Source organism: Falco biarmicus, chromosome 6 (assembly GCF_023638135.1).
Source record: "Falco biarmicus isolate bFalBia1 chromosome 6, bFalBia1.pri, whole genome shotgun sequence".
In the NCBI taxonomy this organism is placed as follows: Eukaryota; Metazoa; Chordata; class Aves; order Falconiformes; family Falconidae; genus Falco; species Falco biarmicus.
In genome coordinates, this window is record NC_079293.1 from 81,510,265 (window position 1) to 81,536,524 (window position 26,260).

Here is a 26,260-nt window from a genome sequence, read left to right on the forward strand (position 1 = left end):
CTCTGGCTCACCCCAAGCCCCATGGAGACATCTTCCATCTTGTACATGTGATGCTGCATTATGGAGCTGGTGACCTGTCCTCTCAACCTCTTTTTTTTTTTTCTTTTTCTTCCCCCTCCCATGTTTGTAGCATTAAAGATGTGTTGCATGGTATAATTACTGAAAAAAAAACAAGAAGGGAGGAAAGAATCAAAGCCAACATGTAGAATTAGGAAATGCATCTGTTGGGAAGTACGGTCTTAATCTCCAGCAGGTTGTGCCTGCATTGATGTTTGTTACCACAAAGTGTATGTTCTTCCATGCACCTGCGTGATTTCTGGTTGTTTTTATGTTATGTGTCTGTACAAAGACTGTTTTCCCTTCAGCAGTGTGCCCTGGGTAGGTCTGATCCTCTGACAAGGAGCAGAATTAGAGACAGTGGGGCTGCGTCAATACGGCAGCGGACGTGCTGAGGTGTAGGATTGTTATCAGCAGCTGCTCGTAATGCAGCAGGGCAGCTCATGGAAACACCTGCCGAGTGTCAGGCCCTGAGAAAGCTGCTTCTAATATAACCTGAAGCAAGCAACAACGTTTATTTTGGTCAGCCTGTGATTCTTGTAATGATAATGTAACAGATGATTCTCTAATTTTGGAAATCAGACATCCTCTTTATTAAAAAAAAAACAACACCCACAACTGTTCACCAAATACACATAAAGGTGTAGAAACAGTGATGTGGAACAAAGTGTTGGAACATACAGCATCTCTATAGCCACCATTCCATCTGTTAACGATCACAAACTTCCATGTACTGAGAGGCAGGATTTCCTTGCTGTGCTTATTGCAGATCCAGCAGAAGGAGAAAAATAACATCTAGTGATTCACTGATCTGGTAAAAGTAGTACATTTTTTAGAAGAGAAAAAGAAGAAAAGAATGCCATTTATTGCATGCTAGAGCTGCAATGCAGAGACAGTAGATCCAGCACACATTATTTTATGTCTCTGTTTCTCATTTCCAACAGCTACACACGTATTAATAGTTTAACATTTGAGCTTTAATGAATTGCATCTGCAGTATCTCACCTTTAACAATTACCCACTAATTAGACCTTCCATTAAAATATGATCAAAACCTCAAGAACTCATATAAATTTAAAAAAAAACACAAAAAAACCCCCAACAAAAAACAAAACAGTAAAACAGATTTCACTTTCTGTTTATATTATTTCAAGCAAGTGTCAAAGGATAACTCAGTCACTGGATAGAGTCAGTTGCATCTCAATACAAAACGCCAAAAACCTGCTGTGATTTACCTACAGATGTGAGAGGGTAAACTGGGAAATCAGCCTCCCGTCTATTTTAAAGGCCCTGTGTAAAGATTCCCCCCGTCTGGTCCACGTCACAGTCACTGCACACTGGCATTCCTCCACAGAGCTGCTCCCACAGCACGGGCTTTTCTGACTTGTGTAGATTACACTAGTGAGTGGGTCAGTCCTATAAGCCATCGCTTAAGTGAACTAAGGCATCCCTTCCACTGCAGCTGAACCTCATGGTATGCTGGGAGGCTAAAGATCCTCCGTGAGTAGGTGGGACACCTCTATAGGCAGAGAGCATCTATACATCAGCCCTAAACCAGGCAGGGCAGAAGCTTTGAGGACTGCAGCCTTTCTTGCTGCCAGTTTTTGCAGCAGCGGCCACGGCACAGCACGCTGCAGGGGGGCACCGTGCAACTGCCTGGCCTCTCCCTCCCTGCCTTCCCACCCCAGTTCACCTCTCCCTATGTCCAGCTCAGCAAAGACCCCTCTTCTGGGGAGGTCACTGGGGCTGGTCCACTCAAGTAAGTGAAAGCAGAATCGAATCACCAGTTTTTCTAGGGGCTTCCCTACAAAAATGGCTTTCTTTATATCCAGCTGCTGCTTATGCTGAAAATGTATGCGCTGAAGAAGAGCCTTTCTCTGCAGCAAGCTCTGGCTGAGAATTTACTTTCTTCCTTTGCAGATCCCCCTGGATCTACTCCATTTCCTCCTGCTCATTGTGCAATTAAGAACTGAAATGGGAATGTGATCGTTCACCCCAACACCGAGGCCTCTGTGGACTGGCACTTCATTTCTCTCATATCTTTGTAATGGCAAGTCCCCACATCCATTCCCCCAGTGCTCCGCCGTACCGCACTGGTGAGACAGTCATTACCCTGCTCTGGGAATAGCTCGGTGGCATGCAGCTGTCAAAGGCCTGAAAAGACAAAGAGCTGTTACTTTTGAAACAAGAAAAAAAGAAATGGGAAAGCAATTTTTGGAAGCTGCAGCCGTTTTCTCAAGGACGGCTGTAAATGGCACTTACTGCATACAAATAGAAGCTGGCGATGATGACAAGAAAGCAACAAATAAACAAGTCAACAACAATGCCAACGAAAAAGTATTCTGCTGCCAAGAAAATACTTTATTTCTCATTAGCATAATTATTGCTTAGAGTTTCAACTCCAAATGCCACAAACAATTAAAAAGTTATGCTATGCTTAAATATTTTGTCATTTTTTGGCAAGAAGGCAGGTTTAGGCAGAGCAGAGCACAAATGCCATGGCTGCCTTGTTCTATCGTTATCTCCCTCATTTGAGGAATTACCCTCTTGCATAGACAGGCTGATGGCAGCTCCAGCCCTGACGGAAACCAACATGACCCCCCTGAAGCAGGAGCTGTGCCAAGTTGCAGAAGCAGCAGAAGCTTTTAGATTTTTAAGGTGCTGAAAATAGAACCAAGGATTTTCATCAAAGAGAATTTCATACTAAACTTTTCACTCCCAGGGAAATGCTGAGAGAGGCACAGAGCTAAGATCTGTCAAGGAAAATTCCTTAGACTGTTTTTCATGGATATTGCCTCATTTACTTCTTTCCTCCTTTCCACCTGACAGTGTACATACACACAACCTCGGGACTCGGATGGGTTGTGAGCTGAAGTTTGGTGTCGGCTTGGAAGGCAGCAAAAGGGCAAGGAGTTGGGCCTCCCTCAAGCCAGAGAAAAGAGAAAGGATGGCATTTCCCAGACTTCCCAGTCCTCCTCGAGGCACTGCTTAGAAGTGTTAAAAATATCACATATCCCTTGAGATGTAACCTCAGATTTAGGCAGTGAAAAATCTACATGAAGGCACTAATTTTTACCGAGTCTGATCCATTCCCTTTAGCTAAGAAGATAGGCACTGGTGTTTTGAGAATCAACGACGTTCTTGAGACTCTTACTGAATAGCATGTTTCTGCCTAAATACTGCACTTGCTGCTCTTAAGGAAGGTCTACATCATTTCTAACATAAATTTCATGGAGCTTTGCTGGTAGCTTCCCTGGGATTAAAGCCCTGAAGTTGAGCAGGTCATGTATAATGGATCCACCTTCTGAGAAGTCCCATCAATTAAAAACAAGGTACGCTGGGAGGAAAGTGCTCTGGCAGCGACTCATCATCTGAAGGGCCTTTCGGAGTCAAGTCCACCCTTGTTTTACTGCAGGGGGCTGCTGGGGCATTACCTTTGAAAATCAATTCTTAGGCATGACAAATGCTTTCAGCTCGAAGAGCTGTGGAGTATGGCAGGCACTGAATTGCTGCAATGCTGCTGTGGCTTTTGTTGAGTCTGTTGATCGCTGGTGGCTATAATTAGCAGAGCCCTTTTTGCAGCTACCATGTCCCGGAGAGAAATCAATGCTGCAGCATTGTTTTAGTTTCCTTCCCTTCCCTAGTCTTCTGTAAATTGAAATGCAAACGCAGCCACTAACAGCAGGCTTTGAATCATATTTTATAGAGCTTCACTAATGTATTACAGTGTTTCAGCTGTTGTACAAGATGGTGGAGAATAAAGATGTACGCTCATATAATTGCCTGGGGAGACTTCAGGATTGGAAATCTTTAACGTATTAGACAGATGCTTATCAGGTATGAGACTGTATCATTTATCCAGTTGCTTGGTCTAGGAGCCCTCCAGAGGTCCCTGTTTTCCTTATTTTGCAATGATTCTGACCATGTGGGATGATCACGTTACCTATGAATAGTTTGGTAAACGGGAGCACCAATAAAGCTTAATTGGGCTCTTGAGTGGATTCCCTTACATCTAATAAAGGGGATGGTGCTTACAATTCTTTCAGAAGAAACATGTACAGAAAATTCTCCCTCCACATAGTTTTCTGTTGTCGTAAATCTTATAGGACCGGAATACTTCTGAGACCTCCAAAGATTTGATTGAAATTGGCTGTTTAGTACAATAGTTAGTTTAGTACAATAGAGCTGACCCACCTACATGCAGGCAAGCACAGGGAGTGCTTGTGCGAGCCTTATTACACTATGAAATTAGGTTGAAATGCAAAGCTGATGCAGCAACCTTATCTGGCAATTTAACAAATGACCACTCTGCAGGGGAAACAGGAAGATGTACATAAGGTTTTAATTATACTAATTATGGAGTGGATTTTTTAGTGCATTGCAGCCATGATTTTGTGATAATCAGGCAATGCAAAGCCATCAGAAGCTCTTCTTAACATTTTCTCATTTATTTTATGTCACAGGATTAGGGTAAAGGAACCTGAGGGTATACCAGTGTATCTGGTTCCTTTATAGTAGGCATCACTGGTAAAACAACTAAGGATTGTAATATGCACTAAGCAGGATTAAAATAAAGCGTGGATTAGTAGCATGAATTTTATGTGAATTTTATTTTCATATGCATTAACACCACCTACACCTTAAGGCAGGATGAGCACTGCAGGTGATAAACTCACGCATGAGTTCAGTGTTGATGATTTCTACTTATAGACGGTAAAAGCCTTGGGCTTGTATTTGCCCTTCTGTGTAACAGTGCAAGAGTGTATCGACACTAATCTCCTGTCAGAAGATCACAGGAGAATGTACCAAGTAATGTTAGTTACCTGTGGCTTTTCATAAGATTCTTCTCAGTAGCAACAAGTAAATGGGGGAATTTGAGTGGGGAGGTTCTCTGAATCTCAGAGGTTGTTGCAGATGGTCATTATAAAGTGGGTCTGATCCCTGAGAATGCGGAAGAGGGACCACATCAGGGAGTAGCATCCTCGCTAGGGCAGAGCGCGATGCATTCCATGTCCTGGGGAGGAAGAAGCTGTGCCTCTTTTCCTGTATCTTCTGCTGAAACAAGAGGAAAAGCCAGTAAAGTCACAGGAATTACACTGAGACCAAGTTAGAGGAGTTAACGGAACACTGTGTGTACCTAAGTACAAGGTATTAAACCAAAACTGACCGAGACGTTCCAGTTTGTCTTTCTGCTGTGGTCCTTGCTTTTCCCAGCTGGTGCACTGCTTGCTTTCTCAGTGCACATTTGTACAGTTTGTGCAAATTTATCCCAAGGTTTCTGAACAAGAAACATGTAGATGAGCAGCCGGTGTTCATGGCAGAATTAGATGGAAATATTTTGTTCCACTATCTTTCATTTGCCTGCAGTAGGTCTTCCCTTCTGACCAAATACCAAAATACTGCCTGTAAAATAACAAGTGGGATGTACACAGGAGTTCAAGGCTGCAAACAGGCTAAGGAAAAAATGTGCTACTGATGGCTGCCACGGATTTTTTAGAGGGGCTAAAGCTGTTAAAACTGCCACTCAAGCTTCTCCTGCCTTCCTCTGCATGCATGCATTAGGAGGAACCCACCAGGGGAAGCCACTGGGATTTGATGTTCCTAGCCTGATTCCAGCTGATTTAATGGGTGGGGTGGAGGCCAGTGGGAGCAGGCCTCAGAAGCAGACATTTATAAAGATCATTTTCCCATTCAGTGGCCTGGGGTCTTCTGTTGTCCCATCTTGCCCACTGACAGCTTTTGCTGATCTCTGAGAAGGAAGGTGATGAGGCTCTACGCCTGTTGCTAGACCGAACTGGGAACTTGAGATCTCTACCCGTATTCCAGTTCTAAATGGTGAAGGGAACGTGCTGCCAGCATGCTGCCCACTCCTCTGCCCTCCTCTGGGACGTTTCTGGGAAGCTGGAAGGGTGGACACTGGGTGCCGCTGGGAACAGCAGCCCACAGCCAGCTCAGTCCCAGCTAGCCTGCTTAGGAGGGGCAGGGCAGCGAAGAAAAGACTTTCTCCTGTGGTTTTGGTATGCTTGTTTTCAACTAGCAGTCTGTAGGAAAAAAACTGTATGCAAAATACTTTCCCCCTTGCTTTCTTAAACTCCCTGGTGCCACCCGTTGATAGTGCATGATGTACTCACGCTGGATACGAGCCCACAGTAGCCAGGGTGGGCAGTGTTTTAATATTTCATACTCAGTCTGCTTGTCAGAGCTGTTTCCTCTCTTTTCACACCAGTACATGAGGGCTTTCCTTATGCGACGACTGGAACGCTGGAACGCTCCCTCCATGCTACCCTGTGTACAGTCACTCTGCGCTGCTTTCAGAGCCCAGGCAGCAGATGCAGATGATGAAGGATGCAGAAATCTTCAGCAGTGAGTGAAGAAGGCAAGGCTCGTACGCAATGGAAGGGTGAACCACTGGTCTCTCGACATATTATTGTCTCGTCCTCCCACAGGCTGCTTCAGCAGATTAATTCTGTCTCAGGGGCTCTTTGAAGTACACCAACTCTACAGTTCTCTGCTCGTTCCTGTTAACAGAACAGATTCTTGCCAGGGATCATTTCTGATTAAAAGATTAAGGCACAAGAATGAAACTGAGAGGGAATCACTTTTGATTTCCTAGTCTTTAGATGTATGACAGATGTTTTCTGAGCTCCGGAGTCAGGAAAACCATATCTGTGCTGATATGTGTTATGTTTGCTTCATCCAGCTGCTGAAGAAAAGAGGCTTCACTCTCTTTGAAGTTTACTCTTCTGAGCTTAGTGCTGGTACAAGCAACTGAAGTGGCAGCTTTGCCCTTTGAAGATGCCTCATTTCTGTCTCAGAGTTTCCTTCATTTTTTCCTTTGGAAGCTGATGGAGTCAAGGGAATACAGAGCCAGTGTGAACTCAGCATCAGTAAGGCTCTAATGTCCTGGTAATAACAACGCTGTAATAACCTGAGTCAAGCAGTAGCAGCAGCAGCAGCAGGTTTCATCACATCCATCTCTGATGGAAAACACTTTATTTCCCCTGGTCTCTCCACAGAGTGTTGCAGTGTGAAACTAAGGGGGGAATTTCACATCACCTGAATTGAGGCACCAGTTCAGATGCCCAGGTGAATGGGTTGGCTCCCCTCAGAGACTCCTGGATCTTCATTTATACTGTTGTCTTTTGAGGGTGACTTCCTCACTGTGACTACAGAGGGCTGAGTCTTGTAACTTAGCACTGCCATTAAGCACATAAAGCCAGATGTTGCAAACACCCTATAGCACCCCGTCACATCCATTCAGACTCCACAACTCTTCTAGATCCTTTGAGATATGTATTGCTGGAGCCATTACATCATATATTTCACATTTTCCAATTACTCTTTCTGTGTTCCTGATCAGCAATTAATTTTACAGCATCATTCTGACTTCCTGATTATTCAAAGTTCTTTTCTTTATTTAATACATTATAAAAAGATGTTAAAAAAAATAATTAAAAAATCAACCTCTCCCAGCCACTTTGACTCATCATTAATTTTATCCATTTCATATTTTTAATTGCCCTGTTATCTCTCTAGCTCCATTCTAACTCCAATATATTAAGGCGAAAAAGAAACAAACCAACATTCTGGTTTCTCCTAGCCCCTTTGGCTAACAGTAACTCATGCTGGGGTTTTAATTGCACTTTTAATTAAGGCTGCTACAACCCTATTGGCTCCGAGCCTTTCATCATGCACAGTATTTTTTAGCATGCGACGCAGTGCACACTGGTCGGCAGGGAGAGCCTCTCACAGAGGCTGTAGGGACGGAGCGGAGCACGTAACACCATCTGCTTTAAGAACCTGGGCAGGGAATAAGGAGATGTTAGTTAATTTCTCAGCTGTCTCACACGTTTAGGTTTAATTTAGTCACTTCATCGCGGTCTCAGTTCTCTGCCTGTAAAACAGCCTCTCTTTCTTCTCAGCTAGTTGCCTGTTTTACCAAAAATACTCAGCCTCCTCATGCCCCGGTTTGACCAGCCTACCATTTATCAGCGGGTTCGCTGGCATGTGCCCTCACGCCGGCACCAAACCACCCTCCCCTGCCCCAGCATTAGAACCGGCATTTGCTGGATGCCAGCATGGCTCGCTTCTCTGGCAACATGCCACCAACCCACGCCAGCCTCTACCTGAGCCCTTATCTGCTGCACGGAGCCTGAGAGCGGGTGCAGTGATGCAGCTGCCTGGCTGCACCCAAACCTTCCCCTTCCTCTACACGTGTTTGCACATCCTTCGTGTGGCCCAGGACAGGAGTGCATGCTCTGTGCTGTGAACAGAGAGAAACCCCATCCTGTCTTCACGGAGCACTGCACTTGTACCAGCTTAAGCAGAGCAGTCGTACCCCATTAATGTCTAGCAAGTCTAGAGGCCCCCTATTATGGGTAGGTTCGGTGATTCACTATTACTTCACTGTATATAACTCATCTCTCTGACCCTGTGTTAACATGAAGTCCAGATATATGTTAACAGGAGTTGTGCTTAAACAGTTGTAAGCGAACACCCTTGACACTGCAGTCATTAAAAATGGCATAATTTAATTTCCAAGAGAGTGCAGGTTTTAGCTTTCATATCCTAGCCAAATTCTAACTTCAGTATTTATTTTTTGCATCTCAGAATGGTTTCTGTCATTTTCACTGGCAGCTACAGTTTCACTTCCTACCCTAAAGCCTACTGGGTTGCTGTATATAGTGCCACATCGAATGGAGCTTGCAGTGTATTTGTATATTTGGAAAACATTTTGAGAAGAAAAGACAGTGTATAATGTTCAAATGTAAGAATAGGTCTTATTAGTAATTTATACACTCATCCAACTCTTCTGAGAGGTACCGGTGTTTATAAAATGCTCTTTCTCTGATGAAATGTGAGCTGTAAAAGCAGTCCCTGCTTTTAAACACAAATGAACCTGAGGTGTCATAATTACCCTGGTTCCCAATTCGACAGATTTCACAATGCATTAGAAAAGCATAACCAGCTATATGACTGCAGGGTAATTAGTTCAGTGAAAGCAAGATGGACTTCTTGTAAAACAAGCTAATATACTTCATTTATTTCAGCTGGTTCAGGAAAGTCTCTTCAGGAGGAAATTCATTACTTAAGTTTCTCGCTGGCAGCCAGGAGCTTCTGACAACCACTGAGCCAGGAGCTGGCAAGCGCAGTGCTCAGGGCACTGGTACCGGATCAGCCCTTCCCAAAGGGAACCCCCTGGCCGGGCTCTCAGGAAGAGCTGGTCAATAGCTGGAGCCCATAGGTTCCCGCTGCCTGATGGGGACAAACCCCGTGACAAGAAACAGAGCAGCTGCACAGAATGACTCTAGGAATAATTCATAAAATAGCTTTCAAAAATTATTAGCATTTCAAAGTTGTTTTCTAGAGAAGACCTACCCACTCTGATATGGCACCCAGCAAGGTTTATTCCCGTGAGTCTAGCTCTCAGAAGATGTTTACCCAACGAAAGTGTCAGGAATTCGACAAGCCCAAATACCAACTTTTTAGTGGCTGTTATTATCCCCTGGAGCCATTCATTTTCACAGGTGTTCCCATGAATAAAGGGACATTTTTCTCCAAGAAAAAAATAATTGCAGGCTAATGTTGTACAAATAACTGTAGTATCAGTTCTTTTTCCCTTAAGTGTATACAGGATCATATAGACAGAGTTTCAAAGCCCAAACAGACTTACTTCCAGGCAGCAAAATACCAGCACACAAAATGTGAGGCTTATCCATTCATCACAGCTAGTTTTTCTCAGATTGTGTAGACAGCAAGCATTTTATCATACCTTAAACAATCATGCTTTGTAAGAACTTACTGAAGCTACCACCAAGCTGCCCAGGTTCCTCACTGGGAATCACTACCGAAGTACAACGCTTAAACTTTTCTTACCAAGAAGAAAACCAAAAAGATGCTCTGGGAAAGGATAAAGAATACATAATTATAGGCAAGCTGCCATCTTACCAGAAAGTAAGTTTAGTTCTACGCTGAACCATGAGTAAAGCTCAGTGATTATAAAGCAACAGATGTTCACAGTGTTTTGGCTCATCAGACTTGGTGCTGCAGAGCAGAAACACACACGTTGAGCTGGTTTCACAGGGAGACTTAATATCTAACAGTGCACTTGCAGGTCTTACCAGCTCCGGCACAAAGCCATCTCAAAGTTACGACGTGGCTTCTACACGCAAGCTTAACATTTGCATACATGCTGTTCAGCAGGAATCACAAATCAGCAGGAATCACAAAACAATCCTTGTGATATTGTCCAAGATGGAAAATCCAGAAGACATACAAAGAGCTTTAGTTCTGGTTGTAAAGAATATTTCTGCCTTCTGAGCTGCTGGGACAGATAGACAACAGCAGTATTTGTAAATACAGGTTTTGGTTTCCGTAGTTTTGGGAGGTAATTGAGACAGCAAGGTTTAGCGATATCTCTTAGAACTTCAGCAAGCCACTTTTAAAAGCTTTTAATGTGTAGTTATTTGTAGACCTCTGTTGGCAATTCATTAATGTTATTTATTTGTTTCTTTGTCAATTCTTGAGTTTCACAATATTCACACTTATGGATACATGCATACTAAATTTTTTCTTCTGTCTCCTTTCTACTTTTTCTTGATAGTGAAAACTTTGCTTTCCAAATTTTTTTTCTTTTTTTTCTTTTCACTATTTTTTTTCTTTTAAAGAGCATTTTAAAAGAACCGCTCAATACAACAATATTTGTTAGAAAATGATAACCCTTGCAGGCTTTCAAAGCACACTGTGGAATTTAAAGGAGAGTTGCATCTTCTCCTTTAGAATGTTACAGGAAGTCCCACAACTCTCACCACAGGATATCCGTAACAGTTCAGAGGTTTCAGTCGTGATTTTCTGTAGAACCTTTTGCATGTGTCTCTAATTCTATCATAGATTTATTAAGGCCTCTTGGGAAAATCTTAGCTCACCCTATTTGTTGACAGATCTGTTGTGCTCCATTTCCTTCAGAGTTTGTGGTCTGAAGGCTAGATTGCTACATGTCCCAGTCCCTTCCCTTTACCTTCTTTGGGCAATATTAATGGGTCTTGGCATGAGCACATAGGTAAAAAGGGAAATTAGATACTGTCTGTGTTTGCAAAGACACACAGAAGAGATACAAAGTCAAGGGAAGGAACCACTTCTTTGGTTTCAGTGAGTATTAAGCCAGGCTGTTTCTGGAAGGAGAAGTATGTTTTCAGTTTTTCCACCTTTGAGCCATCTCTGTAAACCTCTCCTGGCTGCTTCCTGTCCTTTGCGTTTTCTGTGTTATCTATTTTTAAATAACCAGACAGACACACTATTATAGTTCAATTTGTTCTTCAATATTGATTTTTTAGGCTGACACATGATTTGTTCCCATGGCTCTTTGCAGTGACAGATCTTTGGAGCCAGGAGTTCTCAATAAAAGGAATTGCATTGTTTCATCCAGCCACATTGTCTGGAAGCCAGGAGGGCCAGGCAGGCCGGGTCACCTGAGCTGCTCACACTGGAAACGATGGCTTTACTCATGTGAAAATTTAGTGAAGGTCCACTCTATATGTCCTAATTAGATTTGAAATATCTGAACCCACCATTGCATGGTACAAAATGTGCTACAATGGGAGATGCTGCCTTGCCTATCTAATGTAAAACATGTTCTTTTTTCCTTGCTATGCCACAGTTTGAAGTTAACAGTTTAATTAGGTGAAAGTTTCACGGACAGTCAGAACTCATTTGAGCTAAGGTATGATTTTTAGAGTTTATTCCTGGATAACAAAGACAACTGTTTCTTCTGGAAATTGGAGGTTCTGAAGGGAAAATATTTCTGCTGCATTACATTTTGATTGGTTTAAACACAAATCCAGCAGTGGCTGAACAGCTAAGAATGAGCAGTACGTGGTGTTGGGGTGGGGTGGGTGTGCAGCTCTGCTCTCAGATATGCAGGCACCCACATCTAACCTGCAGGTGGGATAAGCCACCTATGCCGGTGTTGTTTACTCTGATCAATGCTGGCTCATGATCTGATCTTACACGTCTGTACTCCCCATTCACTCCACTCCCTGTCACCGCTCACAGGCTGATTTGAGGGCCATACCTGAGCTGATCAAGTGTTAGAAGCGGACTGGAAGATGAGGAGGAAAGGATCACGGAGGCTTCCCAGCACTGCAGCTGCTGCTACAGGAGTGCACATCACCAGGACACATGGCAGAGAGCCGAGGTGGTCGGGGATACAACAGTTCCCCCCCGTCCCTCCCCAGCTATCCACCCTGTTCACAGACTATGCACTGTAGGTGTACCCAGAAGGCATTAAAGCACAGCAATGTCTTGATAACTAGATGAAATCCCAATATCATGTCAACCGTTTCTTTATAAGTCAGCTTTTACTCTTCAGTTTCTTTTCCAAAAAACAAGCCTTAATTTGGAAAAAGCCATCACAAGTGGACAAGTAAAACCCTAACTTTGTAAGTGATGGCATTATTGTGGTATTACAGACAATGAAAAAACCCAACAACACCTGGTCTGCTAGCATCTTTTCTACAAAAGCACAGCCATATAAATCTCTCTCATACTAATAACATTTTTTCATTTATTTATGCAGTAAGACCACAGAATGAAAGAAAATATTAAACCTGCTGAAATTCCACTATTGTTTGTATTGAGTAAATAGCACTTCATATATGCAAACATCACTTGTAAAATATGAAATAGAGACATTTATAGTAAAATTATGTACTATCCTTAGCTACAGGTGAAATATTTTCCTCCCTAACATACAGCACTCAACAATACATAAAGAAAAGAAAATGATAACACATTATGCTACAGGAATGAGAGGAAACTAGTCAACAACTGCATCAACTATTAGATTATCTTTTATAGCTAGTATAAAGACATACTCTCCTGAAAGCATGCCACAGGGTCATAATTTTCATAAAAGGAAGGCTATACTCTGAAACTATATACTTCATAAGGACTACAGTCTGCAGAAATGCTAAAATGCACTGAAAAGAGTGATATTTAAGTCTAATTACAGACAGATTTTCAAACTCAGCAGACAATCTAATTTCCTCTGTAGTTTAGTGAGGCTATTTAAAATAGTTTTCTTGATTATTCTACTTTCATAACCAAAACCACTTCAATACAAAATGATGAGGTGAAAATTTGGTTTTCTGCTTTAACATGAAGCAGAAGAAATACGTCTTAGGGAGTTCATTTGGGGGGCTGGAGGGGAGATCTTTTCCTGCTGCAAAGCATCGTGCCATTTGTCAACAACTTAAACATATAAAAGAAGTGCCTTGGGAGCAAAGTCACAAAAGTATATTGCACAACTGCACGTAAAATGCTGTGATAAATATTTTTCATAAATATTTAATGCTTTAGGATAGTTACATCCAGCTTTTCTTTCAATCTGAACTTCCCAGAAGACAGGCAGGATTTATAGAATCCTGTGGTAATAGGACATTTTGTTCTCCCTAAATAATGTCTGTCTATCTATCACAGAATATGAATGGGAATGTCTAAGCAGACAGAAGCCTGTGGCTAAAAGCTCTGGAGTGCCTACCTTCAAGTTTCTAAATTGGTGTTTAGGGAACTAACCACAAGCCACTTGGCTTTCCTAAGCTGTTACAGGTCCTTTTGTGTCATTCTCCTTTGGGTCTGTCGTCCCCTTGCTTGTGGAAAGTGATACACAGGCCACATATAGCCGTACGGGAGGAGGCAGCGTGCCAGCAGCCTGGGTGTCCCCAGCGGATATCGCACGCTTCCACCACAGCCAGGACACCACGGTAAGCCACTAAGGCCAGCTCTGCCAGAAGTGTTATGTGGGAGGGTAAGAACTGCACGCCAAAAGGAGTTTTCATTCGTTGATATTTAAACTGAAAACAACTGCTGTTTCTTAGCGGGGGATGATGGTGGGAGACACTGCAGCATTAGCAGGGCAGGGTGTCATGTAGAAAGGGCCAACGGTGACTGGCAATAGAGCAGCTGGGACATGGATGGGGTTTGGACACGCCTGCATGCATACAAACATCCAGAAAAGTCTGCAAGTAGTACTGACAGACAGAGAATGGCCCAGAAAAGGGGCAAGGTAAGACCCCACCAGACAAGACTTGCTGGCAGAGGCCAACTTGGGAATTGGACAGCCCATCCACATGCTGTAGAAAAATACACTTTGCCTGTGCTTTGTACACAGACTTATTTGCTGGCAGCAAACACCTGATTCCATCATCATTCTCTCCTCCAAGCAGTGATTTCTGTTACTGGGGATTAGAGGTTTCGGAGGCAGACAAGTCCTTAATGAGATTGCAAAAAAGTACTGCTAGGAACTGTATGTGTCAACTTCCTAATGATTTCAGTAGGGGTTTGCTGGCACTCTTGACTATGTTATTAAATGCCTGTGCACATCTCATGGTGACCAGGGTTCAAAAAGCGATCTTCCATTTCTATGACTCCATTTTGCAGGTATAAAATGAGGAAAACAGAACTTTCTCACTCAAAGGATGTTGGCAGATTAAAAGTGCTGAAACTTTCTTTCTTCAGTGCTCAAAATCATTAAGCTGCTCAGTAAATATGGCATGATATCATATAACAACTTAGACAAATTTGGTGGCTGAATAGGTTTGATAATAGGATGAGGATATAATTACGCAATAACATACTGAGCATAAAGTTCTTTGCAACCCTGGACCTAATTGCTATGGTTTTGTGTGGTGGGAACAACCACCATCATTTTCATCATCACAATCCCTTCCAGTCTCACCTATTCTGCGATTCTCATCATTATTATCAGGTGACAAGTAGCACTGCTCTTCTAGGCGCCTTGAACAGTTGAAGGCAACTCCACAAGATCCTTTCTCTGGTTTTGGCTAGGGGAGACTTGTCTTTACCGGTACCCTGACGGGAGAGCATTCAGCCTCTAGCTGCTGGATGTATGTATTTCCTGTCTTCTCGTGCTTCTTTCCTTTGTGCGAGTGGACTGAGAATCCTTTGAGGACTGAGGACTCAGCACTAACCTAAATGCTTAATATTGGTGAAGCTTAATGTTTAACATATGTCATCATGCGTCATTCTAAAAATCTTGCTGAAACTTTCTCTTATTGCAGTCTGATTCTTCCCTATTTTGGCTAGTTGAAACATACTGTGCCTTGTTTCATTATTGAAATCAAACCTCAAATTAACTGAAGAAGAGTATACAGCCCATGAGCTACTTCTATACACAATACTTTCCCTTTCAATTCAGTAATGGATTTTGAATGTACTGAATTTCATCAGCAGGTTCACTTTTGCTCACTGATGCTGGTTTGCAGTGCTGCAGGTAAATTGTACTCTTTTAATTTCATGTGGTGTAGCAGCTGCGCAGCATATGAAAGCCTTTGTATTTCATAGTCAAACTAGGCATGGTAGTGAAATAGAAGACATCAATACAATGTGCAAACAATTTATTTGTCCCTATTGACTAGTAATATTACAAGTTATTCTAATACCCAATAATACTGGGGAGTTCTCCCTCCTCTTTCCTTCTCTGCACCGCCTAGAAAAATATCACCCTTTACTTAGTAAACACAAATTGTGGCAATATATCTGACTACTATTAATTATAACTTTTAATATTATTAATATTTTGATTGTTTTATGTTGATGAGGGATCTGATGTTGACTTGAGGAGAAAATAGAGGTCCATCTAAAGCATAGATCTAAAGCATCTCTCAGGAAGATTGCTCCAAACACTAAGTTGTATATGTACTTTCCCAAAATTAATTCTGCATCAATTCAGTTTCATTGAAAAATCTATGCTAATGGTCAGTTCTGCAGCCTGGTTTAACATTTTAGCATTAGTTATTTGTACTGAGGTTATGCTTAAGGCTTCATTAATGAAAGGACAGCTTGAAATATATATATAGTGTAAATTTTATTTGATTTCATTTCCCTGTTTATGAAAACATAGTCCTAAATTCACTTTATGGGGTGTGTAGAAGAGGACTTTTGCTAGGAGCAAGAACAGGTACAAGTATTATTAGTTTAAACAAAGAAGTGGGGGAGGTAGAGGAAATAATAACGCATCATAAAATCAAAATCCATACTTGGCAATGTTCAAGAGGGTTGCAAATGTTTGCAACCTCATCTTCTCAAAGAATCTGTCTTAAAATTAGGTGTGAGAGATCAGGGGAGAAATGGTCACACTGTGAGAAATGTTTTTTCCCTGGAATGTGGGGTTTTCAATCTTTATTCTTTATTCCTGGCAAGGTTAAAGACTTGTTTGAAGGATGGCAGGCTGGATTCTGGGAAAAAGGTTTCAAGAAGAAGGAAGAAATTATTTTCTACTAGCTTATGTTGTAATTGTTTCCCATGTATGTCTCATGAGCCAGACAGTATAGGATCGGGTGACTGATATTTGTTTTACCATAACAGTAAGAAAAGCAGATTTTGGTGGTGAGAGGTGTTGTTGTTTTTTAATTGCTTCATGCATTACTTTAGTACAGGGGAAAAAACCTGTCATGTTTTTAACTGAGGTTCTTCTGGATAGACCTACATTTTAAGCCATTTCTTTAACAGACTGTAGGCCAGACAGTTTTTCTATTTCTTTCTCAGCACACATTCCCTCATGAACATCTGGTAAGTGTTACAAGAGTGTACAGTGCGCTCTGACACAAGTGGATAAAAAAATCATACTATTGTACTATATTAAAAATTAATCAACCCAATAGCATAAAATATCATATTAAAGTTGTCTTACTTCACAGAACTTTTAACCTTGTCCTGTGATGTTCTTTCTATCTAAGTGTATATTTTCAGGGGAAAGTGTAGAATTATTGAAACTGTAATTTTCTTATACCTTATAATATCTCACATGACTCAAGATTTGCAAAGGTATCTTGGGCTGAGTGACAGAATTGTCCTTTTGTACTTCTGATAGGTTTGTTAGGTTGATTGAAAGTCAGTGGGTGATAATAGGATTCAAATTCAATTTTGATTGATGAGTCAGATGACACAGTTGAGAAAAAGTAGGACACTGCAGCTTGTGTTCCCTCTAAGTGGATAAAAATAAAGGACTAAATTTTCAAAAGATTCAGGTCACTTGAAGTAGGCTTTGGTATTCATTATAGCAGGTGCATGTGGCAATAGTACCCATGGGCTGTTCCAGACATTGGTTCAGCGAGGCTGAATTGCACTTATTAAAATTTAACTCTGCTGAGGCAGAAGGGTTGCCTGGAAAATGAACCCGTACAAATAGCGTGGCTAGGCGGGAGTATCGCAAATCAGTTGGTTTTGCTTGCGTTTCCTCGACTGTGAATAGGATCTCCCACTTGCTTCTCTGCGGTAACGTGGGCCTTCGACGATAAGGAATAAATGCTACAGCTGGGGGTTTCTCATACAGCTGGTTGGTTTGTGCTATTGTTTGTGCTTCACCTCCCAGTGAAGAGGTATTGGGCCTCGGAGCTGTCGGGGATGTCCACAGAAAGTGATGGATTTGCTCTGCAGGAATGACGAAGGAAGGGTGCCTGCTTCAACGCTCACCCCCACCCTGTGCTGGCTGTACAGCGTGTGCCCAAAGAAGAGGGTTGCCTGGGTTCTCCATCCCGCTAGGGCAGTTGTAGGAAAGTATTGGAGCTTGTGCCAGCCTACAGATAAACATTAAGCTCCTTCAAACTGTAGGATCCATCCAGCACAGGAAACATCCGAGGTCAGGCACACAGGTTGTTTTCAGGTATGGCTGAGGATCTGGGTTAGAGTGTCTGAAATATTAGAGATTGGCAATGATCTGTAAGATGGATCTCTCTTTAGAATTTAAATTCTCTAGGAGTCTAGGGTCCTGAAAAGCCAAGTCACTGTTCATCCTAGCTATTAGCTATGACTGTAGGGGGAAAGAGAGATCCTTCTCTAGAGCTGCAACCCTACTTCTTCCAGAGTACCTTACTTCTTGGACTGCATCTAGGCAGCATCTGAAAGTCATCCTCAGCACCTGCCTTGTGGTCTTTGTATGATCTACACACAGGCAGCCACATCCAGCACTGGACTTCCCTACTTCAGCAATGTAACTTGGCCTGGAGGTGATATGATATGTAGTTACCACAAGGTATCCTATGGGCCAGGACGGCTGCAGGCGTCCAAATGACAACACCTTCAAAAACATCTCTAGCCACCTGAGCCCAACTGCCCAAGGCAGAGTCACAAAGCAGTCGGTGTCAGGACCAGGTGTCAACGCACTGACTTGAGTGCATGAAGTCCAAGTGCGCACGCTGTTCAGCCTGCACTAATTACCCAGGTCAGGGAGGCCTCGGAGAGCAGCGCTGTGCTGCATGCACACACCGGGGCCCAGGGAGGCAGAGTCAAACAGAGCTGAAGCTGAAAGGTTAATGTGACCTTTCCACGAATGGGCGAGAGGGTGTGTTAGCTGTCAGCGAAAACGTCACCACTGCTGGGTCCGGGTTTACTTCTACGTATCTCACTGTGTAATGCAAGTGCAACTCAGCCTGTTGCATAAAATTGATTATAGGAGTACACAGATTCTAATGCAATGCAGACTGAATTAAAACAGCCACACTCCCCAATGGCAGCACTAAACTGAGAAACTGGGACTGGGCCTCAATTAACCAAAACCAGAAATAATGTAAATATGGCCTAAGTACCAAAAAAAGTAATTACAGACAGGCCATTTAGTGTGTGTCCCTTTCTGGGGTTGTGTGTTTTGGAAGTGACCCAGAGAAAGCTGGTAGGCTTCACTGGCACCATCGTTTCCTGGGTGCCCAAGAACCAGCGCAATGCCTGTGAGACAAACCCAAGATCGGTTCGAGAAGTGGTAAGATCAGGAGGGAAGCTTGGACACCCACAGCTATTTGAGTCCACATCAGCTACTGCATTCTTTTATTTCCCTCTATAACCATGTTTAAGGCCAGGCTGCCAAGAAGGGGGATGAAATACTAAAAATTCTACAGAGTAGAGGGAAGAGCTAGAAAGTATTTTGTGAACTCTTATTTTCAGTACAAAGTATTAAGTATCTTAACTGGTTTTCCTCTTTTCAGCATCTTGAACAAGAGGTTAAAAAGACTGATTCTGCTGGCTGACTGCCACAGGACTTATGAGGGCAAGGTCACTTTATTTAAAACACTGAATTTTATTTAATGTAATGCTGTAATAAGGTCATGTTGACATCCTGAATTCTCTGAGCTATTACATTCCTTCAGTGTTAACACAATCCTACAAATCACGGGTAATTACCTTTCTACCAAGATATGGCACAACTTAAGAATATAACAGTGAAAAGTTTGAGGAACACACACACTATATACAATTATATAAAACATGTAGGTATATATATATATGAATGCATGTATTTATGTATGTTTATGCAGCCCTTATACCAAATGGACCTATACCCTCTTGGAATGACCAAGCTCCTTTTTGGATAATACCATTAGGTAAACCTAACAGCAAGTATACATGAAATTACTTTTTCCATGACATAAAATGCTTATCTTATTAAACCAGTTATCTATCAGTTATTCCACTCAGACATGGAGATCGTTGGTTAAATACGAATATATTGCAACTCTAAGGAAAATTACATTTACGCTGAACAAGGCATGACTCACTTGAGAAAGAAATTGTGCCTGACCATGCATATAAATTTCTTGATTCCAAATACTGCTACTCCGTGACGTAAACCTTCCCCTAAATATAGCCCCCAAACCAGGCACATTCATTCTTTTGCTACCACAGATCAGTGGTCTTAACCTTTGTGGATGGTGTTGCACCATTAAGTTAACGACATGAAATGATTTTTTTTGAGGAAGCCACTAAATCTCAGCTTTTCTCCTCTCACTCTCAAGTAGAAGGCAGCCAGGCAGGCTACTGGAAATGGCATGGACAGAGACTTGACTGACTCTTGTTCTTCCACGGCAATATTTCTACTGTCACCAGCTTGCTTGGTGATAAATTTTAGAGACCTAAATATGTCTGTACTCTCCTACCGTGAGTCCGTCTTCCTGCCACATTAAGATGGGAATGAATCCCCTCTTCAAAGGTTACTTTTTTTCCATAAATTCAGGCTGTGTTGTTACAATTTTTGTAAGATTCACATTATTTGACCCAAATCTAGATTATTTCCTTTAGCCAAAATAGAACACCTTACCCATCGGAAACAGAACACACGGCAACCCATCTGACTGCTTCTCAGCTTACCTGTGTTTCTGTTGGTGCTGTGAGGATGTGATTCTTTTAACTCCACATCCTGCCTGCCCACGAGGGCATGACATTCAGTCAGAGCCACTAGACAACTTCATATCAACTTCCGCAAAAGCCCACAAATTGAGTGTTCAGAAACAATCATTCGGATACATTTTCTTCTAAAACAGGAAATGTATTATGTTCCAGCCTTCATTTAACAGATACAGCAAATTATGAAGGATTCTACTTCTCAGTTTCATTAAAATAAATAAATAAAATTCATGGGAATGGTTAAATGTGGCAGAACCCTTAATGCAAGTGAATTCAGAGAACCTCACTTTTATGACTATCTTACTTCATGTACACATAATTTAGGACAGACCAATCAGACTTTGGACTTGCTATAACCACTGAATTTATACTCATGCCAAATCTGAAGAAAAATCCTGAAGGACAAACCAGTTCCCTATGCTATTCAGCTGTCAGGGTGACACAGCTTTGAGACTATTTCATGTTCTCCACACGTAACTGTTTACTGGCTCCCACACAGTCCTGGTTCATCCCACTCCCACCACCTCCTCTGTTCATGGTACTGTGAACTCATGCTATAGGTATGCCAGGGCAGAACAGGTTTGTCAGGACAAGTATTGCCTAGTAACTGGTTTTATTTACCCTGCTTCTCAGGACTTAAGGTTCTTCTGTGTAACTATTTATACTTTTTTTGAGAGGATCTAGGACAAATGTTTGTGATTTTGCCATGCGACTACTCTTCTGGAAAAAAAAAAACCAAAAACCCAACCCTTCCAGTCAGCTTGAAACTTTCGGTGTAGTTGAGTCATTTTCAGTTATTTCTTTTTGGTGATGAAAATACTTTAGTTTTGACATTAGTAACAGTGCCACACGTGGGTGTTCCCCTTTCCCCAGACTCATTCCCCGCTCAAGGTCTAGATTATGCTCATGATTAGAGCAGCAGAGCCCCAGCGTAAAATCTCCTCTTTGCCATATGCCGTTCAGCACAGGGCAGTCTCTGGGCACTGGAGCACCGCTGTGAGCTATTCTTGCATTTCACTGAAGCTACTATTTTTGTCTAATGTAATTTACATTCACTGGACAAAAGATAGAGTACAGTGGTCCCCCTCTCTGGTCACTGTCTGCCACCAGGCTGTCATCTCCAGGCTGCTACCACCTCCTTGTCTTCCAGTGTTGGAGCATTTTGCATTTCATTGGAAATGTGTCAGTAATAAAAGATTTTAGTTAACCAGAAAGCTCAGAGAAAAATGGACTGCTATTCACACAAAACCTCTTTCTTTCAATTTCACCTCTCCTAACAGAAAATATCAACGATTCACACAGCTCTGAGAGGGCTTTCCATTTCTTATATACGAGAGAGGATTTTCTCAGCCTCTAGACTACACGAGAGAAGCTGCCAGCCCTGTGATGTGATAGGGGAGCCGTCCTGTCCCCCCAGACAGCAGCGTTAGAGACTGCTGACTTTCTCTATGGTTTTCTAGCACCCCAGGACACAAACATGGTTTCTGTCTCAGTTCTACGGGTGAATTAGTATCTGTCTTCTCTTTGACCCTTGCACACAGGCAGCTTGTACTTGCATTTTCTGTAGCTCAGGGGGGAGTTTGGTGCAATAGAGCACCAGTATCTACCAATAGTGGGTTTCTTCACTTTACTAGCAGCTGGGCTTCTCCAGCAGTAGGGAAGTCAGTCATCACTCAGCGTAGCTAGTGGATGAACGATGTGATGATGTGGTATGCTTTATTAACCAGATTCATGTTTTATTAAGAGGGATGATCACAGCAGAATGAAACTTCTGCTGGAAAAAGACTGTTCTGTAACAGCCTGCTCCAGAATTTCAGTCACTCCTCGCTGAAGCATGTTGTGACTTTCTGTTACACAGTACATAATACTGGATTCAGTACACCGAATCCTTGACTAGCTTGATCCTTGATGAGCAAAACAATGTGAAAATGGACATAGCATACTCTGGAATGAAAGTGGAATAACATAATTGCATTCACGTATAATATTATCATGGTAAATACAACTATCTGAAGTCAGAAAACTGAACATTATGACACCTTTCTGTACATCTATCCCAATGGAATCTGTAACTAAATTATCAAGTATGTTAAATTCTTTGAGTTAAAACATGAACATAAACAGTGGTGGCTAAAACTCAAGACTGTCCAGACATTTGCATTGGAAGCAAGAACGTGAAAGCTTCAGTGACACACTGGTGCTGCTCTGCCATAGTTCCCCCCGGCCCATGCTTCCAAAAACCTGTGTGTGTGTGTGTGTGAAATTGAGTTACAAAAGCAGTGCAGGTTCTGTTCAGCAGACAGTCCTCCTTTTCTTTCTATTTCAGCAAGCCTCCAAGTGTGAGAGACTGCTAAAAATGGAGAACGAATGATTCATAAAAATGGAAAACTGAAGGAGGCCAGTAAATAAAACTGTTCAGCTACCCAGCCACAGTTTCCTATCACCACTGAAGAGAGGTGTGTTCTTAGGCAAACATTTCTAACCATTAAATAAATATTTGGCTTGAAAGCTGGGAAAATACTGTTTTATAGCGAAGACATTTCCTATCACGAATGGAACTGTACCTACCAGATGTTGCCATAAATTACGTATTATGAAACCTACTGTATCTGGCAAACTGAGGACATTTGATCAAAATGGAGCCCAGTATGTCACATAAACTGTTTTAAATGGCTTTTCTATTATACATGGAGGTACTCCGTCATTTGGAATTTGAGGGAAAAAGTGATTAAGTAACTGGATGGAGTTAGCCAAGCATACCAAATTGGTCAATGAGGTTACTTGACCTCTTGTTCTGTAATCATGCCTAAATGCATGCTTAGTGCAATGCAATGAAATATTTGTTTGGAATACTCCCTTCAAAAGCCTGTCTGCATTACATTCTTGCAAACAGTATCCATTATTAATTGTCATTGCTAATGATTTAGATCGCCTTTTTCCTACACATCACTGTTTTACAGCAAAAAAATACATTTTAAAGAAACATTGATACTGGCGAAAGGTGCTGAAGTGGTGGTGTAGGGACATGACATCTCTGCCTTTGTCTGTCCTTCTGTCAATTAACTTCTGGATATACAGCATAGATTTTCTTCCGTTGCTTATTTCAAGCCCCTCCCCTCATTTAATTGTTCCGTACCTCTGTTAGGTGCTACAATTTATACATACGAATACTTTGGAACCATGTACCTTGCAACACTTCAGGAGTTCAGCCATGGGGGAAAGTTTATCTTCCTACCAAAACCCAAGTGCCCACAGTGACCACTCCCTGGTTGTATGACTGAATGTGCATGCAAAAGCTGCACGTGCACACACATGACAGACGCACATTTGTAGGCCAGAACATGTGTGCACTCCTGGGACGGCATCGAGAGTCTATGTGTGCAGCCTGTCTCACATGCACCTACCACATCCCCCAAGCATTCAAGCAGCTGCTTTTTGCACACATGAACACATTTACATTTTGATCATGAAACAAGAGGGAGGGTTTAAGCCTCTGGAACAACTCGGCTGTAGCTGGCAGTGTGGAAATGGGCCAGGAACTGGGTGAGCTGTTCCGCCGGGACGGATTCATCCCACAGCCTAGTGTAGCTATCATATAAAAGGAAACATTGACACAGTGTTTTAAGTTTCTAGCATGAAAAATTGTTTTGCGCCTTTCATTTTTCTATTCTTTTCCCATTTTAGTCCTTACAGCTTAAAGGGGTATACCTCACGTCTTAAGATAGGTTGCTGGATTTGATTTCCTCTGTCTGAACTCACTGTCCCTGCCCCAGTAAGTTTCTAACTTAGAGGCTACTACTTCCCCTCTCTGTGACTGTACAAGTTGCCATCGGCTGAGACATGGAAGTGGCAGAGTCCTGCAGGATGCAACCAGCAAATTGCCTCTCTCACCTTTACAGGAATCTGCCTTTAGTCACCTTAAGGGACACTTTGGGAAGCTACAATTTTCACTGCTCCTCTTCATGTGGTGTGAAACTCCTTTGCAGGTTAACTGTAGGACTGCTGGCCAGAGTTAGAGATGGATGAAGAAAGACGCATTTGAAGTTAAACCTGAGATTGCTGGTTTGGACCAGACAGAGGGCTGCCTGGACAGTGCATTTATATTCATCGTGGACGCTGCTCAGAGCACTAGGCGGGTACGTCTTGGCATTAAAAAGTAAGTCTCTCCAGGAGCTCAGCACAGTAGCAAAAACTCTGTTTAGCTTGGATGGGGTTTCTGGAGGTCGCCTGGTTCAAATGCGCCCCCAGACAGGCCCCATTTTGAAGCTGTGTCCTAGTGGGCCTGAGGGAGGGCAGCTCGGATGGGGTTTCTGGAGATCGCCTGGTTCAAATGCGCCCCCAGACAGGCCCCATTTTGAAGCTGTGTCCTAGTGGGCCTGAGGGAGGACACTGATGCTTGCTGTCAGGGTCCCTCCTCACATCCCCGAAACGAAAACTGGGCCTCCTGCTTCACACCGCCACAGACCTGCCATGACCTGCTGCCGCCTGGCCCGGTGAATGTGGAAAAACAAACAAACAAACAAAACAAAACAAACACCCCGACCCCAAAACCCGTGGAAGGAAGTGCAGTTCTGGGGGGGGTCCTCACTGTATGGGAGAGGGGGGAGCAGCGAGGCAAGGAAATCTCCAGACACTTTTGTGCGAAAAGGGGGAGGAACCTCGGCGAGGCGCCCGGCCCGCAGGCCACCCCGCCGGGCGGGCTGTCGGCTTCACAGACCGCCGGCTGGGGCCCCTCGCGTTACTCGGTGACGAGAAAAGAGAAAGAAAAAGAGGGAAGGCGCCGTTCAGCACCGGCGGCGGGGCCGAGGCGGGAGGCGGCGGGGCCGAGGCGGGAGGCGGCGGGGCCGGGCCGGGCCGGGCGGGCGGCAGCAGGCCGTCCCTCAGCCGCGGTACCTGCGCCGCGCGGCCACGTGAGTGCCACATCAGCGCCGCTCCGCGCCTTCAAAGTCAGCGGCCACAGGGAGGGCAGCGCCGGCCCCACCGGCCGCCTCCCCCCCCTTCCCCATCCTCCCTGCCCCGCCGCTCCTCGGCCCTCGCTCCCCCCCTCCGCGGCCCGGGGTGCAGCCGACCCCGGTTCGGGAAGATGCTGCAGTCGTTGGCGGGTAGTTCCTGCGTGCGGCTGGTGGAGCAGCACCGCTCGGCTTGGTGCTTCGCCTTGCTGGTGCTGGGTTACCTGCTGTACCTGGTGTTCGGCGCTGTGGTTTTCTCCTCGGTGGAGCTGCCCTACGAGGACCTGCTGCGCCAGGAGCTGGGCAAGCTGAAGCAGCGCTTCCTGGAGGAGCACGCCTGCCTCTCGGAGCAGCAGCTGGAGCAGTTCTTGATGCGGGTGCTGGAGGCCAGCAACTACGGCGTCTCGGTGCTCAGCAACGCCTCGGGGAACTGGAACTGGGACTTCACCTCTTCCCTCTTTTTCGCCAGTACCGTTCTCTCCACCACGGGTAAGGAGAACACAGGATCGACCCGGCCCCGGAGGCCTTCCGGGGAGGCCTGGACCCCCTCAGGGACGCTGAGGGGCTGGCCTGGGGGAAGCCGGGCCTGCGGGCGGGGGGCCGGGGCCTGCCGCCCCCCCTCACCCCCAGGGCCACGGGGCTGCTGCGGGGCGGCCCCGCAGCAGCCCCGTGGCCCTGGGGGTGAGGGGGGCGGTGGTGGTTGGGCTCCGGAGGAATCGTTACTTCCCAAACTCTCTCGTGTGAGAGGAATACTTGATGTGAGGTGCATCGCCCAGATTTTAAAACCACCCGATTCAGCATTAAAGAGCCAGAGATCCAACTACACATCCCGCCCCCAGCCCCCCTCCCTTAAAAACGTTGGTGCTATTGAGAAACCGGCGAGGTGCCCGTCTCTTTGAAGTTTTAAATGCTTTTTAGGGGTGTTCTCCTTAAGCTCCCCGTCTCCTTTGCGTTTCTTCCAGTCTGATTTGGGGAGGAGGGGGGGAGCTGCTAACCTGGGTGCCAGAATTAAGTTAAATTTCGGTTTCGTGTTTTACCGCCCATTTCGGTTTAATGTTTGCATG

At 43.8% G+C, this 26,260-nt stretch overlaps 1 protein-coding gene and 1 long non-coding RNA gene across 5 annotated transcripts in view; one reads left to right on the plus strand and one right to left on the minus strand.

The window, feature by feature from the left end:
• Positions 1-588: 588 nt before the first annotated feature.
• On the minus strand, positions 589-25,564 carry LOC130151564 (uncharacterized). Of its 4 annotated transcripts, none has more exons than XR_008822615.1 (3): positions 25,430-25,564; positions 4,881-5,112; positions 589-2,211 (listed from the first exon to the last, which is right to left on the minus strand). It is a non-coding gene; the product is annotated as an uncharacterized LOC130151564 (long non-coding RNA). The 4 variants fall into 4 exon arrangements; XR_008822616.1 differs by having other exon boundaries at positions 4,881-5,109; positions 25,430-25,563; XR_008822614.1 differs by lacking the exon at positions 25,430-25,564 and adding an exon at positions 6,189-15,381 and having other exon boundaries at positions 4,881-5,109.
• KCNK1 (potassium two pore domain channel subfamily K member 1) overlaps positions 25,067-26,260 on the plus strand; it is a 35,316-nt gene continuing 34,122 nt past the window's right edge. The window contains exon 1 of the mRNA XM_056344008.1: positions 25,067-25,685. Within this exon, the coding sequence (XP_056199983.1) occupies positions 25,331-25,685 (355 nt within the window). The 5' untranslated portion in view covers positions 25,067-25,330. The remainder of the gene's footprint in view (positions 25,686-26,260) is intronic.